Below are 12,649 nucleotides of genomic sequence, written 5' to 3'. Positions count from 1 at the left end.
GACCAAACCATTTCAAAACACCCTCTTCTGCTCTCTCAACCACGCTCTTTTTATTTCCACACATCTCTCTTACCCTTACGTTACTTACTCGATCAAACCACCTCACACCACACATTGTCCTCAAACATCTCATTTCCAGCACATCCATCCTGCTGCGCACAACTCTATCCATAGTCCACGCCTCGCAACCATACAACATTGTTGGAACCACTATTCCTTCAAACATACCCATTTTTGCTTTCCGAGATAATGTTCTCGACTTCCACACATTCTTCAAGGCTCCCAGAATTTTCGCCCCCTCCCCCACCCTATGATCCACTTCCGCTTCCATGGTTCCATCTGCTGCCAGATCCACTCCCAGATATCTAAAACACTTCACTTCCTCCAGTTTTTCTCCATTCAAACTCACCTCCCAATTGACTTGACCCTCAACCCTACTGTACCTAATAACCTTGCTCTTATTCACATTTACTCTTAACTTTCTTCTTTCACACACTTTACCAAACTCAGTCACCAGCTTCTGCAGTTTCCCACATGAATCAGCCACCAGCGCTGTATCATCAGCGAACAACAACTGACTCACTTCCCAAGCTCTCTCATCCCCAACAGACTTCATACTTGCCCCTCTTTCCAAAACTCTTGCATTCACCTCCCTAACAACCCCATCCATAAACAAATTAAACAACCATGGAGACATCACACACCCCTGCCACAAACCTACATATATATATATATATATATATATCATTAAATTTTAGGGAGAATAAAAAGATGTTCTGGAAGGAGGTAAATAAAGTGCGTAAGACAAGGGAACAAATGGGAACTTCAGTGAAAGGCGCAAATGGGGAGGTGATAACAAGTAGTGGTGATGTGAGAAAGAGATGGAGTGAGTATTTTGAAGGTTTGTTGAATGTGTTTGATGATAGAGTTGCAGATATACGGTGTTTTGGTCAAGGTGGTGTGCAAAGTGAGAGGGTTAGGGAAAATGATTTGGTAAACAGAGAAGAGGTAGTAAAAGCTTTGCGGAAGATGAAAGCCGGCAAGGCAGCAGGTTTGGATGGTATTGCAGTGGAATTTATTAAAAAAGGGGGTGACTGTATTACTGACTGGTTGGTAAGGTTATTTGATGTATGTATGACTCATGGTGAGGTGCCTGAGGATTGGCGGAATGCGTGCATAGTGCCATTGTACAAAGGCAAAGGGGATAAGAGTGAGTGCTCAAATTTCAGAGGTATAAGTTTGTTGAGTATTCCTGGTAAATTATATGGGAGGGTATTGATTGAGAGGGTGAAGGCATGTACAGAGCATCAGATTGGGGAAGAGCAGTGTGGTTTCAGAAGTGGTAGAGGATGTGTGGATCAGGTGTTTGCTTTGAAGAATGTATGTGAGAAATACTTAGAAAAGCAAATGGATTTGTATGTAGCATTTATGGATCTGGAGAAGGCATATGATAAGAGTTGATAGAGATGCTCTGTGGAAGGTATTAAGAATATATGGTGTGGGAGGCAAGCTGTTAGAAGCAGTGAAAAGTTTTTATCAAGGATGTAAGGCATGTGTACGTGTAGGAAGAGAGGAAAGTGATTGGTTCTCAGTGAATGTAGGTTTGCGGCAGGGGTGTGTGATGTCTCCATGGTTGTTTAATTTGTTTATGGATGGGGTTGTTAGGGAGGTGAATGCAAGAGTTTTGGAAAGAGGGGCAAGTATGAAGTCTGTTGTGGATGAGAGAGCTTGGGAAGTGAGTCAGTTGTTGTTCGCTGATGATACAGCGCTGGTGGCTGATTCATGTGAGAAACTGCAGACGCTGGTGACTGAGTTTGGTAAAGTGTGTGAAAGAAGAAAGTCAAGAGTAAATGTGAATAAGAGCAAGGTTATTAGGTACAGTAGGGTTGAGGGTCAAGTCAATTGGGAGGTAAGTTTGAATGGAGAAAAACTGGAGGAAGTAAAGTGTTTTAGATATCTGGGAGTGGATTTGGCAGCGGATGGAACCATGTAAGCGGAAGTGGATCATAGGGTGGGGGAGGGGGTGAAAATCCTGGGAGCCTTGAAGAATGTGTGGAAGTCGAGAACATTACCTCGGAAAGCAAAAATGGGTGTGTTTGAAGGAATAGTGGTTCCAACAATTTTGTATGGTTGCGAGGTGTGGGCTATGGATAGAGTTGTGCGCAGGAGGGTGGATGTGCTGGAAATGAGATGTTTGAGGACAATGTGTAGTGTGAGGTGGTTTGATCGAGTAAGTAACGTAAGGGTAAGAGAGATGTGTGGAAATAAAAAGAGCGTGGTTGAGAGAGCAGAAGAGGATGTTTTGAAATGGTTTGGGCACATGTAGAGAATGAGTGAGGAAAGATTGACCAAGAGGACATATGTGTCGGAGGTGGAGGGAACGAGGAGAAGTGGGAGACCAAATTGGAGGTGGAAAGATGGAGTGAAAAAGATTTTGTGTGATCGGAGCCTGAATATGCAGGAGGGTGAAAGGAGGGCAAGGAATAGAGTGAATTGGATCGATGTGGTATACCGGGGTTGACGTGCTGTCAGTGGATTGAATCAGGGCATGTGAAGCATCTGGGGTAAACCATGGAAAGCTGTGTAGGTATGTATATTTGCGTGTGTGGATGTATGTATATACATGTGTATGGGGGTGGGTTGGGCCATTTCTTTCGTCTGTTTCCTTGCGCTACCTCTTAAATGTGGGAGACAGCGACAAAGCAAAAAAAAAAAAAAAAAAAAAAAAAAAAAATATTCATACTTTCTTGCCTTCATCCATTTCTGTTGCTACCCTGTCACACAGGAAACAGCACCCCTCCCCCTCCAGTGAGGTAGCGCCAGGAAAGGACAAATAAAAGGCCACATTCATTCACATTCAGTCTCTAGCTGTCATGTGTACTGCACCAAAACCACAGCTCCCTATCCACATCCAGGCCCCACATACCTTTCCATGGTTTACCCTAGACACTTCACATGCCCTGGTTAAGTCTACTGACAGCACGTCAAACACAGTATATCACACTGTTTCAATTCACTATAATCCTTGTAAGCCTTTCACCATTTTGTATGTTCGGAACCCGATCACTTAAAATCTTTTTCACTCCATCCTTCCACCTCCAATTTGGTCTCCTGCTTCTCATTGTTCCCTCCACCTCTAACACATATATCCTCTTTGTCAATCTTTCCTCACTCATTCTCTCCACGTGTCCAAACCATTTCAACACACCCTCTTCTGCTCTCTCAACCACACCCTTTTTATTACCACACTTTCTCTTACCCTTTTATCACTTACTCGATCAAACCACCTCACACCACATATTGTCATCAAACATTTCATTTCCAACACATTCACCCTCCTCTGCACAACCCTATCTATAACCCATGCCTTGCAACCATATAACATTGATGGAACTACTATTCCTTCAAACACCCATTTTTGCTCTCCCAGATAACATTCTCTCCTTCCACACAATCTTCATATCTTCATCACTTCCAGAACCTTTGCCCCCTCACCCATCCTGTGAGTCACTTTTGCTTCCATGGTTCCATTCCCTGCTATGTCTACTCCCAGATATCTAAAACAATTCACTTCCTCTAATTTTTCTCCATTCAAACTTACATCCCAATTAACTTGTACCTCAAGTTTACTCTCAACTTTCTCATTTCACACACTCTTCCAAACACAATCACCAACCTCAGCAATTCCTCGCCTGAATCTGCCACTAGAGCTGTATCATCAGTAAACAGCAACTGACTCACTTCCCAGACCCTCTCACCAACAACACACTGCATACTCGCCCCTCTCTCCAAAACTCTTGCATTTACCTCCCTAACTACCCCATTCATGAACAAATTAAACAATCATGGGGACATCACACACCCCTGCTGCAAACTAACATTCACTGGGACCCAATCACTTGATCACAGTTTCCCACATCAGTGACGTAGTGTCTGAAAACAGATGAAGAAAGAATGGCCCATCCGCTCACATACACATTTATATATATACATAAATGCCCATACAGGCACACATACATATCAACATATACATACACATACAAAGACATATAAATATGTACATATTCATACTTGCTTGCCTGCATCCATTCCTGGCGCTATCCTGTCTGACAAGAAACAGCAATGCTGCCCCATGCTTCAGCGAGGTAGTGCCAGGAAAACAGACAAAAAGGCCACATTCATTCACACTCAAGTCTCTGGCTTTCATGTGTAATGCACCGAAACCACAGCTCCCTATCCATATCCAGGCCCCACAGACCTTCCCATGGTTTACCCCAGACATTTCACATGCCCTGGTTCGGCCCACTGACAGCAAGCAGACCCCAGTATACCACATCATTCCAATTCACTCTATTTCTTGCATGCTTCTCACCCTCCTGTACGTTCAGGTCCCTATCGTTCAAAATCTTTTTCACTCCATCCTTCCACCTCCAATTTGGTCTCCTGCTTCTTGTTCCCTCCACCTCTGACATATATATATCCTCTTTGTCAGTCTTTCCTCCCTCATTCTCTCAATATGTCCAAACCATTTCAACACACCCTCTTTGTTTCATACATATTCACCATTTCCTGCATTAGCAATATGAACCTCAAACAGCCATGGCTACTAAAAGGAAAAATTAAACATAGCAATCAACTAGCCCTATATCTGACAATAAACCTTTGCTTTTCAATTCGGACAACTATATAGTTCTCTATGACTGACAAAACAATATTTTTACACTTCTCATTACCCACTAGCTCCACCTTCAGCAACTTTGAAATTCCTTCACAATTATATCATTATATGCCAGTCCCTTTTATGCCTTTCCAACCGATCTAAAAAGCAATTTCCTCCCTGTATACAAGCAAGGTATATGGACAAGACATTATTTGAACTTATGTCCACACAAAGAAAATTTGCTTACTTTTATGTAAATGTCTGTCATTTACTGTAAACAATCAGTGAAATACATAGCCCAACAATTCCAGTAATTTAGCAAAATTATATTTTACCAAGTCAACGTCGTCAACAGAAATGTCAAGGAAATATCAAAAATTATCCATACCTTTTATATCACGGTGAAGTTTTCTCTCGGAGTGTAAATAGTCTAATCCTTTGATAACTTCACGTAAGATAACAGCAATGTGCATTTCTTCAAAGCTTCCAGCTTTCATTAAATCCAATGCTGACCCACCACCAAGGTATTCCATAATAATCCATAGCTTCGTACCTGAAATCAATTTACATTTTGTGAACTCTGGAACACACTTACGACCACAAAATTTCTAATTAAATTTTTTAATTTGAATATGGACATCATTACCTGCTTATTACACATTCACAGTAAATGTGTTATCATCATCATACAGCCCAAGAACCCATTTTATGGGGCTCTTGGAGTGAAAAGTAGTCCACAACAGAGAGTTTAATCCTCATCATCCACACAATAATATAGCCTCTCTGTACATAATCTTTATTTCCCATTGCAATCACAAGCAGAAGTCCAGTAACACACACACATAGAATATATCTGTTTTCTACTTGTTCCTGTTTTCTCTGTAGCAAGGAACAGACAGAGAGCCACCACCTCATTTGCTTTCATCCATTTTCTAAGCCTCAAGTGCCTCTTTAGTTGTCATGTTCAATCTACCAAAACCAGAGCTACCCATCTACATCCAAGCCCATAGACTACACACCCATGAGGTCCACTTAGTTTCAAGTTCCTATCGATCACTGTCATGGAGCTGCCAAAAAATTCACCAAACTTAAAAAAAATCATACCCTACAGGTTCCCTTAGTATGCATAAAAATTTTAAGTTTCAAACCATCATTATCATTTAGCTATGGTGCTGAAACACATACACACACATATATATATATATTATTATTTTTTTTTTATTATACTTTGTCGCTGTCTCCCGCGTTTGCGAGGTAGCGCAAGGAAACAGACGAAAGAAATGGCCCAACCCCCCCCCATACACATGTATATACATACGTCCACACATGCAAATATACATACCTACACAGCTTTCCATGGTTTACCCCAGACGCTTCACATGCCTTGATTCAATCCACTGACAGCACGTCAACCCCGGTATACCACATCGCTCCAATTCACTCTATTCCTTGCCCTCCTTTCATGTTCAGGCCCCGATCACACAAAATCTTTTTCACTCCATCTTTCCACCTCCAATTTGGTCTCCCTCTTCTCCTTGTTCCCTCCACCTCCGACACATATATCCTCTTGGTCAATCTTTCCTCACTCATCCTCTCCATGTGCCCAAACCACTTCAAAACACCCTCTTCTGCTCTCTCAACCACGCTCTTTTTATTTCCACACATCTCTCTTACCCTTACGTTACTCACTCGATCAAACCACCTCACACCACACATTGTCCTCAAACATCTCATTTCCAGCACATCCATCCTCCTGCGCACAACTCTATCCATAGCCCACGCCTCGCAACCATACAACATTGTTGGAACCACTATTCCTTCAAACATACCCATTTTTGCTTTCCGAGATAATGTTCTCGACTTCCACACATTCTTCAAGGCCCCCAGGATTTTCGCCCCCTCCCCCACCCTATGATCCACTTCCGCTTCCATGGTTCCATCCGCTGCCAGATCCACTCCCAGATATCTAAAACACTTCACTTCCTCCAGTTTTTCTCCATTCAAACTCACCTCCCAATTGACTTGACCCTCAACCCTACTGTACCTAATAACCTTGCTCTTATTCACATTTACTCTTAACTTTCTTCTTCCACACACTTTTCCAAACTCAGTCACCAGCTTCTGCAGTTTCTCACATGAATCAGCCACCAGCGCTGTATCATCAGCGAACAACAACTGACTCACTTCCCAAGCTCTCTCATCCCCAACAGACTTCATACTTGCCCCTCTTTCCAAAACTCTTGCATTTACCTCCCTAACAACCCCATCCATAAACAAATTAAACAACCATGGAGACATCACACACCCCTGCCGCAAACCTACATTCACTGAGAACCAATCACTTTCCTCTCTTCCTACACGTACACATGCCTTACATCCTCGATAAAAACTTTTCACTGCTTCTAACATTAGCGAGGCAGCGTTGAGAACAGAGGACTGGGCCTTTGAGGGAATATCCTCACCTGGCCCCCTTCTCTGTTCCCTCTTTGGAGAGAGGAAAAAAAAAAAAAAAAAAAAAAAGCGAGAGGAGACCAATAGTGGAGGAGACTCTGAACTGCATACTGGTCTCACTGACCAATGTGGTCTGTAAGATTCTAGAAAAGATCAACATGAAGCAGATGGATTACTTTACAGAGTAGAAATTACCATGAAAAACAGCATGATTCTAGGGAAAGAAAGTCACATGTAACGAACTTCTTAACAAAAGAGTGAGCTCTGTTTTGGTCAAAAGGGAAGGCTGGGTGAACTGCCAGAATGAATATAACACTGTTGTGCAAGAAAGGCTGATTTCAAAACTGGATCGCATGGCAGCAATAAGGAGGGAAACTCTTCAATGGTTCGATGATTATCTCATTGAAAGAGAATGGTGGATGCATGTCACAGGAGCCTTCTCTAAATGGGTGGAGGTGACCAGCAGAGTGCTACAGGCTAATGATTTGGGACCTTTACTCTTCTTGATCTATGTAAATGATTTGTCTGAAAATAAGGACTCTTACCTGAATATGTTTCCATATGTCATGAGGGAAGTGATAAGTGAGGATAACTGCACCAGTTTACAAAGGGACCTAAACAAACTCCAGAGTTGGTTGGATACACAACTGATGGAATTTAAGCCAAGCAAATGTAAAGTAATAAGGATGGTACACAGTGTAAGAAGGACTCATTATGAGTATTTATTATCTAGTAGGAAATAAGTTTCAAGATCCCGTGTGAGAAGGACTTACAAGCAAGCATCATCCTATCCTACCACCAGAGTCCAACATTAGGAGAATAATAAAGGAGACAAGGTGTCTTCTTCCAAATAATAGAATAGCTTCCACGTTATTTTCTATATTTCTTTATACTCTGTCGCTGTCTCCCGCGTTAGCGAGGTAGCGCAAGGAAACAGACGAAAGAATGGCCCAACTCACCCACATACACATGTATATACATACATGTCCACACACACACACACACACACACACATATACATATCTATACATCTCAACGTATACATATATATACACACACAGACATATACATAGATACACATGTTCATAATTCATACTTTCTGCACTTATTCATTCCCGTTGCCACCTTGCCACACATGAAATGACAACCCCCTCCCCCCGCATGTGCGTGAGGTAGCGCTAGGAAAAGACAACAAAGGCCACATTCGTTCACACTCAGTCTCTAGCCATCATGTATAATGCACCGAAACCACAGCTCCCTTTCCACATCCAGGCTCCACAAAACTTTCCATGGTTTACCCCAAACACTTCAAATGCCCTGGTTCAATCCATTGACAGCACGTCCAACCCAGTATACCACATCGTTCCAATTCACTCTATTCCTTGAACACCTTTTACCCTCCTGCATGTTCAGGCCCCGATCACTCAGAATCTTTTTCACTCCATCTTTCCACCTCCAATTTGGTCTCCCACTTCTCGTTCCCTCCACCTCTGACACATATGTCCTCTTTGTCAATCTTTCCTCACTCATTCTTTCCATGTGACCAAACCATTTCAACACACCCTCTTCTGCTCTCTCAACCACACTCTTTTTATTACCTCACATCTCTCTTATCCTTTCATTACTTACTCGATCAAACCATCTCACACCACATATTGTCCTCAAACATCTCATTTCCAACACATCCACCCTCCTCCGCACAACTCTATCTATAGCCCACACCTCGCAACCATATAACATTGTTGGAACCACTATTCCTCCAAACATACTCATTTTTGCTTTCTAAGATAACGTTCTCAACTTCCACACATTTTTCAATGCAGTGTAGCAGTTAGTGTTCCTGACTGTGACACATTCACCGGCCACCCAGGGTTGAGCACACAGGTTTGAATCCTGGTTGCAGAAGTCGATCCACAGTCAACCCGGCTGTTCATCCACCCCTAGAAGGTTGGTTGATAAAATGGGTACCTGGCTCAGGTTACGGTATATATATATATATATATATATATATATATATATATATATATATATATATATATATATATACATATATATTATATAATTAAATTTTACGGAGAATAGAAAGATGTTTTGGAAGGAGATAAATACAGTGCATAAGACAAGGGAACAAATGGGAACTTCAGTGAATGTGGCTAATGGGGAGGTGATAACAAGTAGTGGTGATGTGAGATGGAGTAAGTATTTTGAAGGTTTGTTGAATGTGTTTGATGATAGAGTGGCAGATAAGGGTGTTTTGGCCGAGGTGGTGTGCAAAGTGAGAGGGTTAGGGAAAATGATTTGGTAAACAGAGAAGAGGTAGTAAAAGCTTTGCTGAAGATGAAAGCCAGCAAGGCAGCGGGTTTCGATGGTATTGCAGTGGAATTTATTAATAAAGGGGGTGAGTGTATTGTTGACTGGTTGGTAAGGTTATTTAATGTATGTATGACTCATGGTGAGGTGCCTGAGGATTGGCGGAATCCTTGCATAGTGCCATTGTACAAAGGCAAAGGGGATAATGTGAGTGCTCAAATTACAGAGGTATAAGTGTGTTGAGAATTCCTGGGAAATTATATGGAAGGGTATTGATTGAGAGGGTGAAGGCATGTACAGAGCATCAGATTGGGGAAGAGCAGTGTGGTTTCAGAAGTGGTAGAGGATGTGTGGATCAGGTGTTTGCTTTGAAGAATGTATGTGAGAAATACTTAGAAAAGCAAATGAATTTGTAAGTAGCATTTATGGATCTGGAGAAGGCATATGATAGAGTTGATAGAGATGCTCTGTGGAAGGTATTAAGAATATATGGTGTGGGTGGCAAGTTGTTAAAGGCAGTGAAAAGTTTTTATCGAGGATGTAAGGCATGTGTACGTGTAGGAAGAGAGGAAAGTGATTGGTTCTCAGTGAATGCAGGTTTGCGGCAGGGGTGCATGATGTCTCCATGTTTGTTTAATTTGTTTATGGATGGGGTTGTTAGGGAGGTGAATGCAAGAGTTTTGGAAAGAGGGGCAAGTATGCAGTCTGTTGTGGATGAGAAAGCTTGGGAAGTGAGTCAGTTGTTGTTCACTGATGATACAGCACTGGTGGCTGATTCGGGTGAGAAACTGCAGAAGCTGGTAACTGAGTTTAGTAAAGTATGTGAAAGAAGAAAGATGAGAGTAAATGTGAATAAGAGCAAGGTTATTAGGTACAGCAGGGTTGAGGGACAAGTCAATTGGGAGGTAGGTTTGAATGGAGTAAAACTGGAGGAGGTGAAGTGTTTTAGATATCTGGGAGTGGATTTGGCAGCAGATGGAACCATGGAAGCGGAAGTGAATCATAGTGTGGGGGAGGGGGCAAAAGTTTTGGGAGCATTGAAGAATGTGTGGAAGTCGAGAATGGTATCTTGGAAAGCAAAAATGGGTATGTTTGAAGGAATAGTGGTTCCAACAATGTTATATGGTTGCGAGGGATGGGCTATGAATAGAGTTGTGCAGAGGAGGGTGAATGTGCTGGAAATGAGATGTTTAAGGATAATATGTGGTGTGAGGGGGTTTGATTGATTAAGTAATGAAAGGGTAAGAGAGATGTGTGGTAATTAAAAAGAGTGTGGTTGACAGAGCAGAAGAGGGTGTTTTGAAATGGTTTGGTCACGAGAAGAGAATGAGTGAGGAAAGATTGACAAAGAGGATATATGTGTCAGAGGTGGAGAGAACGAGAAGTGGGAGACCAAAATTGAAGGTGGAATGATGGAGTGAAAAAGATTTTGAGTGACTGGGACCTGAACATGCAGGAGGGTAAAAGGCATGTAAGGAATAGAGTGAATTGGAATGATGAGGTATACCGGGGTCGACGTGCTGTCAATGGATTGAACCAGGGCATGTGAAGCGTCTGGGTTAAACCATGGAAAGTTGTGTAGAGCCTGGATGTGGAAAGGGAGCTGTGGTTTCGGTGCATTATTACGTGACAGCTAGAGACTGAGTGTGAACGAATGTGGCCTTTGCTGTCTTTTCCTAGCACTACCTCGTGCACATGAGGGTGGAGGGGGTTTTCATTTCAGGTGTGGCAGGGTGGCGACTGGAATGAATAAGGGCAGACAGTATAAATTATGTACATGTGTATATATGTATATGTCTGTGTATGTATATACGTGTATACGTTGAGATGTATAGGTATGCATATGTGCGTGTGTGGACGTGTATGTATATCATGTGTAGGTGGTTGGGTTGGGCCATTCTTTCGTCTGTTTCCTTGCTACCTCGCTAACACAGGAGACCGACAAAGTATAATAAATGAATAAATGAAATATAAAATGTAAAATAAAAATGGCAAAAAAATAATCTTCTAATTTGTTTTTCATGAGTACCCAACTAAACACTATTATTCTTCCTATTGTCACTTACATATTAAAACAAAAAGAAAAATCTTGTCCAATATTTTTCATCAACAACCTGTTAAATGGCAGTAGGGTGTAGTAAACCATCTACATTGCACCAGACATGAAAGTTAGTACACATCACAAAACTTTACCAAAAGAATCTTTCCAACAAAAGAAACTAAAGACATGAGTGGTAAAAAGCTTTATAGATATATGCTGTAATTTTATAAGGGATATTCCAATGAAGAATACAGTGATGGTAAAAGAAAAGACCAAAGAAAAGAACTGACCTTTAAGATACGAGCCATAATACTTGGTAACGTATGGAGAGTCACATTGGGACAGAACCATGATCTCCTGCTGGATGTCTTCGATCTCATCCTCAGCCTCTTCAAGGTCAATGATCTTTATAGCAACCACCTGTGTAGTACGATTATCTACACCCTTGAACACTTCACCAAAGGAGCCCTTGCCAATTCTCTCTTGTTTGGTGAAAATCAATTCTGGATCCACCTTCTGCAAAGAAAACAGTTTTCTTGACAATGTTTCATAAATGAATAAATACAATACACTAAGCACAGGTTAACTTAAAGTTTCACTTATAAATTCATTTGCCAATTTTACCCTTACAAACATTTTCATGCAAAGGATAATTGAAGCAAAGAAGCAGAAATATCATCAATAGATCCACTTCATAATGCTTTCAAAGTAGTAAGCCCTAACGTGCACATAATACATCTGGGTTTTCTGAAGAATCCCCAACCCTAGTATTTTTGTCTAAGTCAGGTTTGTACTCTCATCAAGCGCACGCACATGCGCAAAAAAAGAAAATATGGTGAACCATGAAAAACTCTTGCTACTTTCGTAAATCAAAAGGTTGTTAGATGTATGCTTTAAAGTTAGTATTCATAAAATAACTGCACCTTTCTCAAAAACTTTGAGAATAAAAAAAAGACACTAACTTGTAACATGCTGGCCCAAGTGCTGCCTGATAAATTAGTAGCAAGATGTATGGAAGGGGGTTGCCATGACTCTGTCTGAGGCCATCTATCAGAATATGAAGAGAGGTAGTAAGGGATGAGTTTGCTTTTTATCACCCATGACAATGGAGAGGGTAGACACCTGATCATGTGAATGGATAAAAATCTAAGTGGATTAGTGCTAAGTGGTATAAAAACAGAGAAAAA

General features: G+C 41.4%; 1 protein-coding gene across 2 annotated transcripts in view; it reads right to left on the bottom strand.

Annotated features, from left to right (window-relative positions):
- Positions 1 to 12,649, bottom strand: part of LOC139760288 (uncharacterized) — a 92,735-nt gene that overhangs the window by 27,415 nt on the left and 52,671 nt on the right. For both annotated transcript variants that reach the window (XM_071683252.1, XM_071683251.1), the window contains exons 2-3: positions 11,753 to 11,978; positions 5,049 to 5,213 (exon numbers count right to left, since the gene is read on the bottom strand). In XM_071683252.1, coding sequence (XP_071539353.1) covers positions 5,049 to 5,213; positions 11,753 to 11,978 — 391 coding nt within the window. The remainder of the gene's footprint in view (positions 1 to 5,048; positions 5,214 to 11,752; positions 11,979 to 12,649) is intronic.

The sequence above is a fragment of the Panulirus ornatus genome, chromosome 36 (assembly GCF_036320965.1).
Source record: "Panulirus ornatus isolate Po-2019 chromosome 36, ASM3632096v1, whole genome shotgun sequence".
Taxonomy (NCBI): domain Eukaryota; kingdom Metazoa; phylum Arthropoda; class Malacostraca; order Decapoda; family Palinuridae; genus Panulirus; species Panulirus ornatus.
This window is presented reverse-complemented; position numbering and strand designations above follow the sequence as displayed.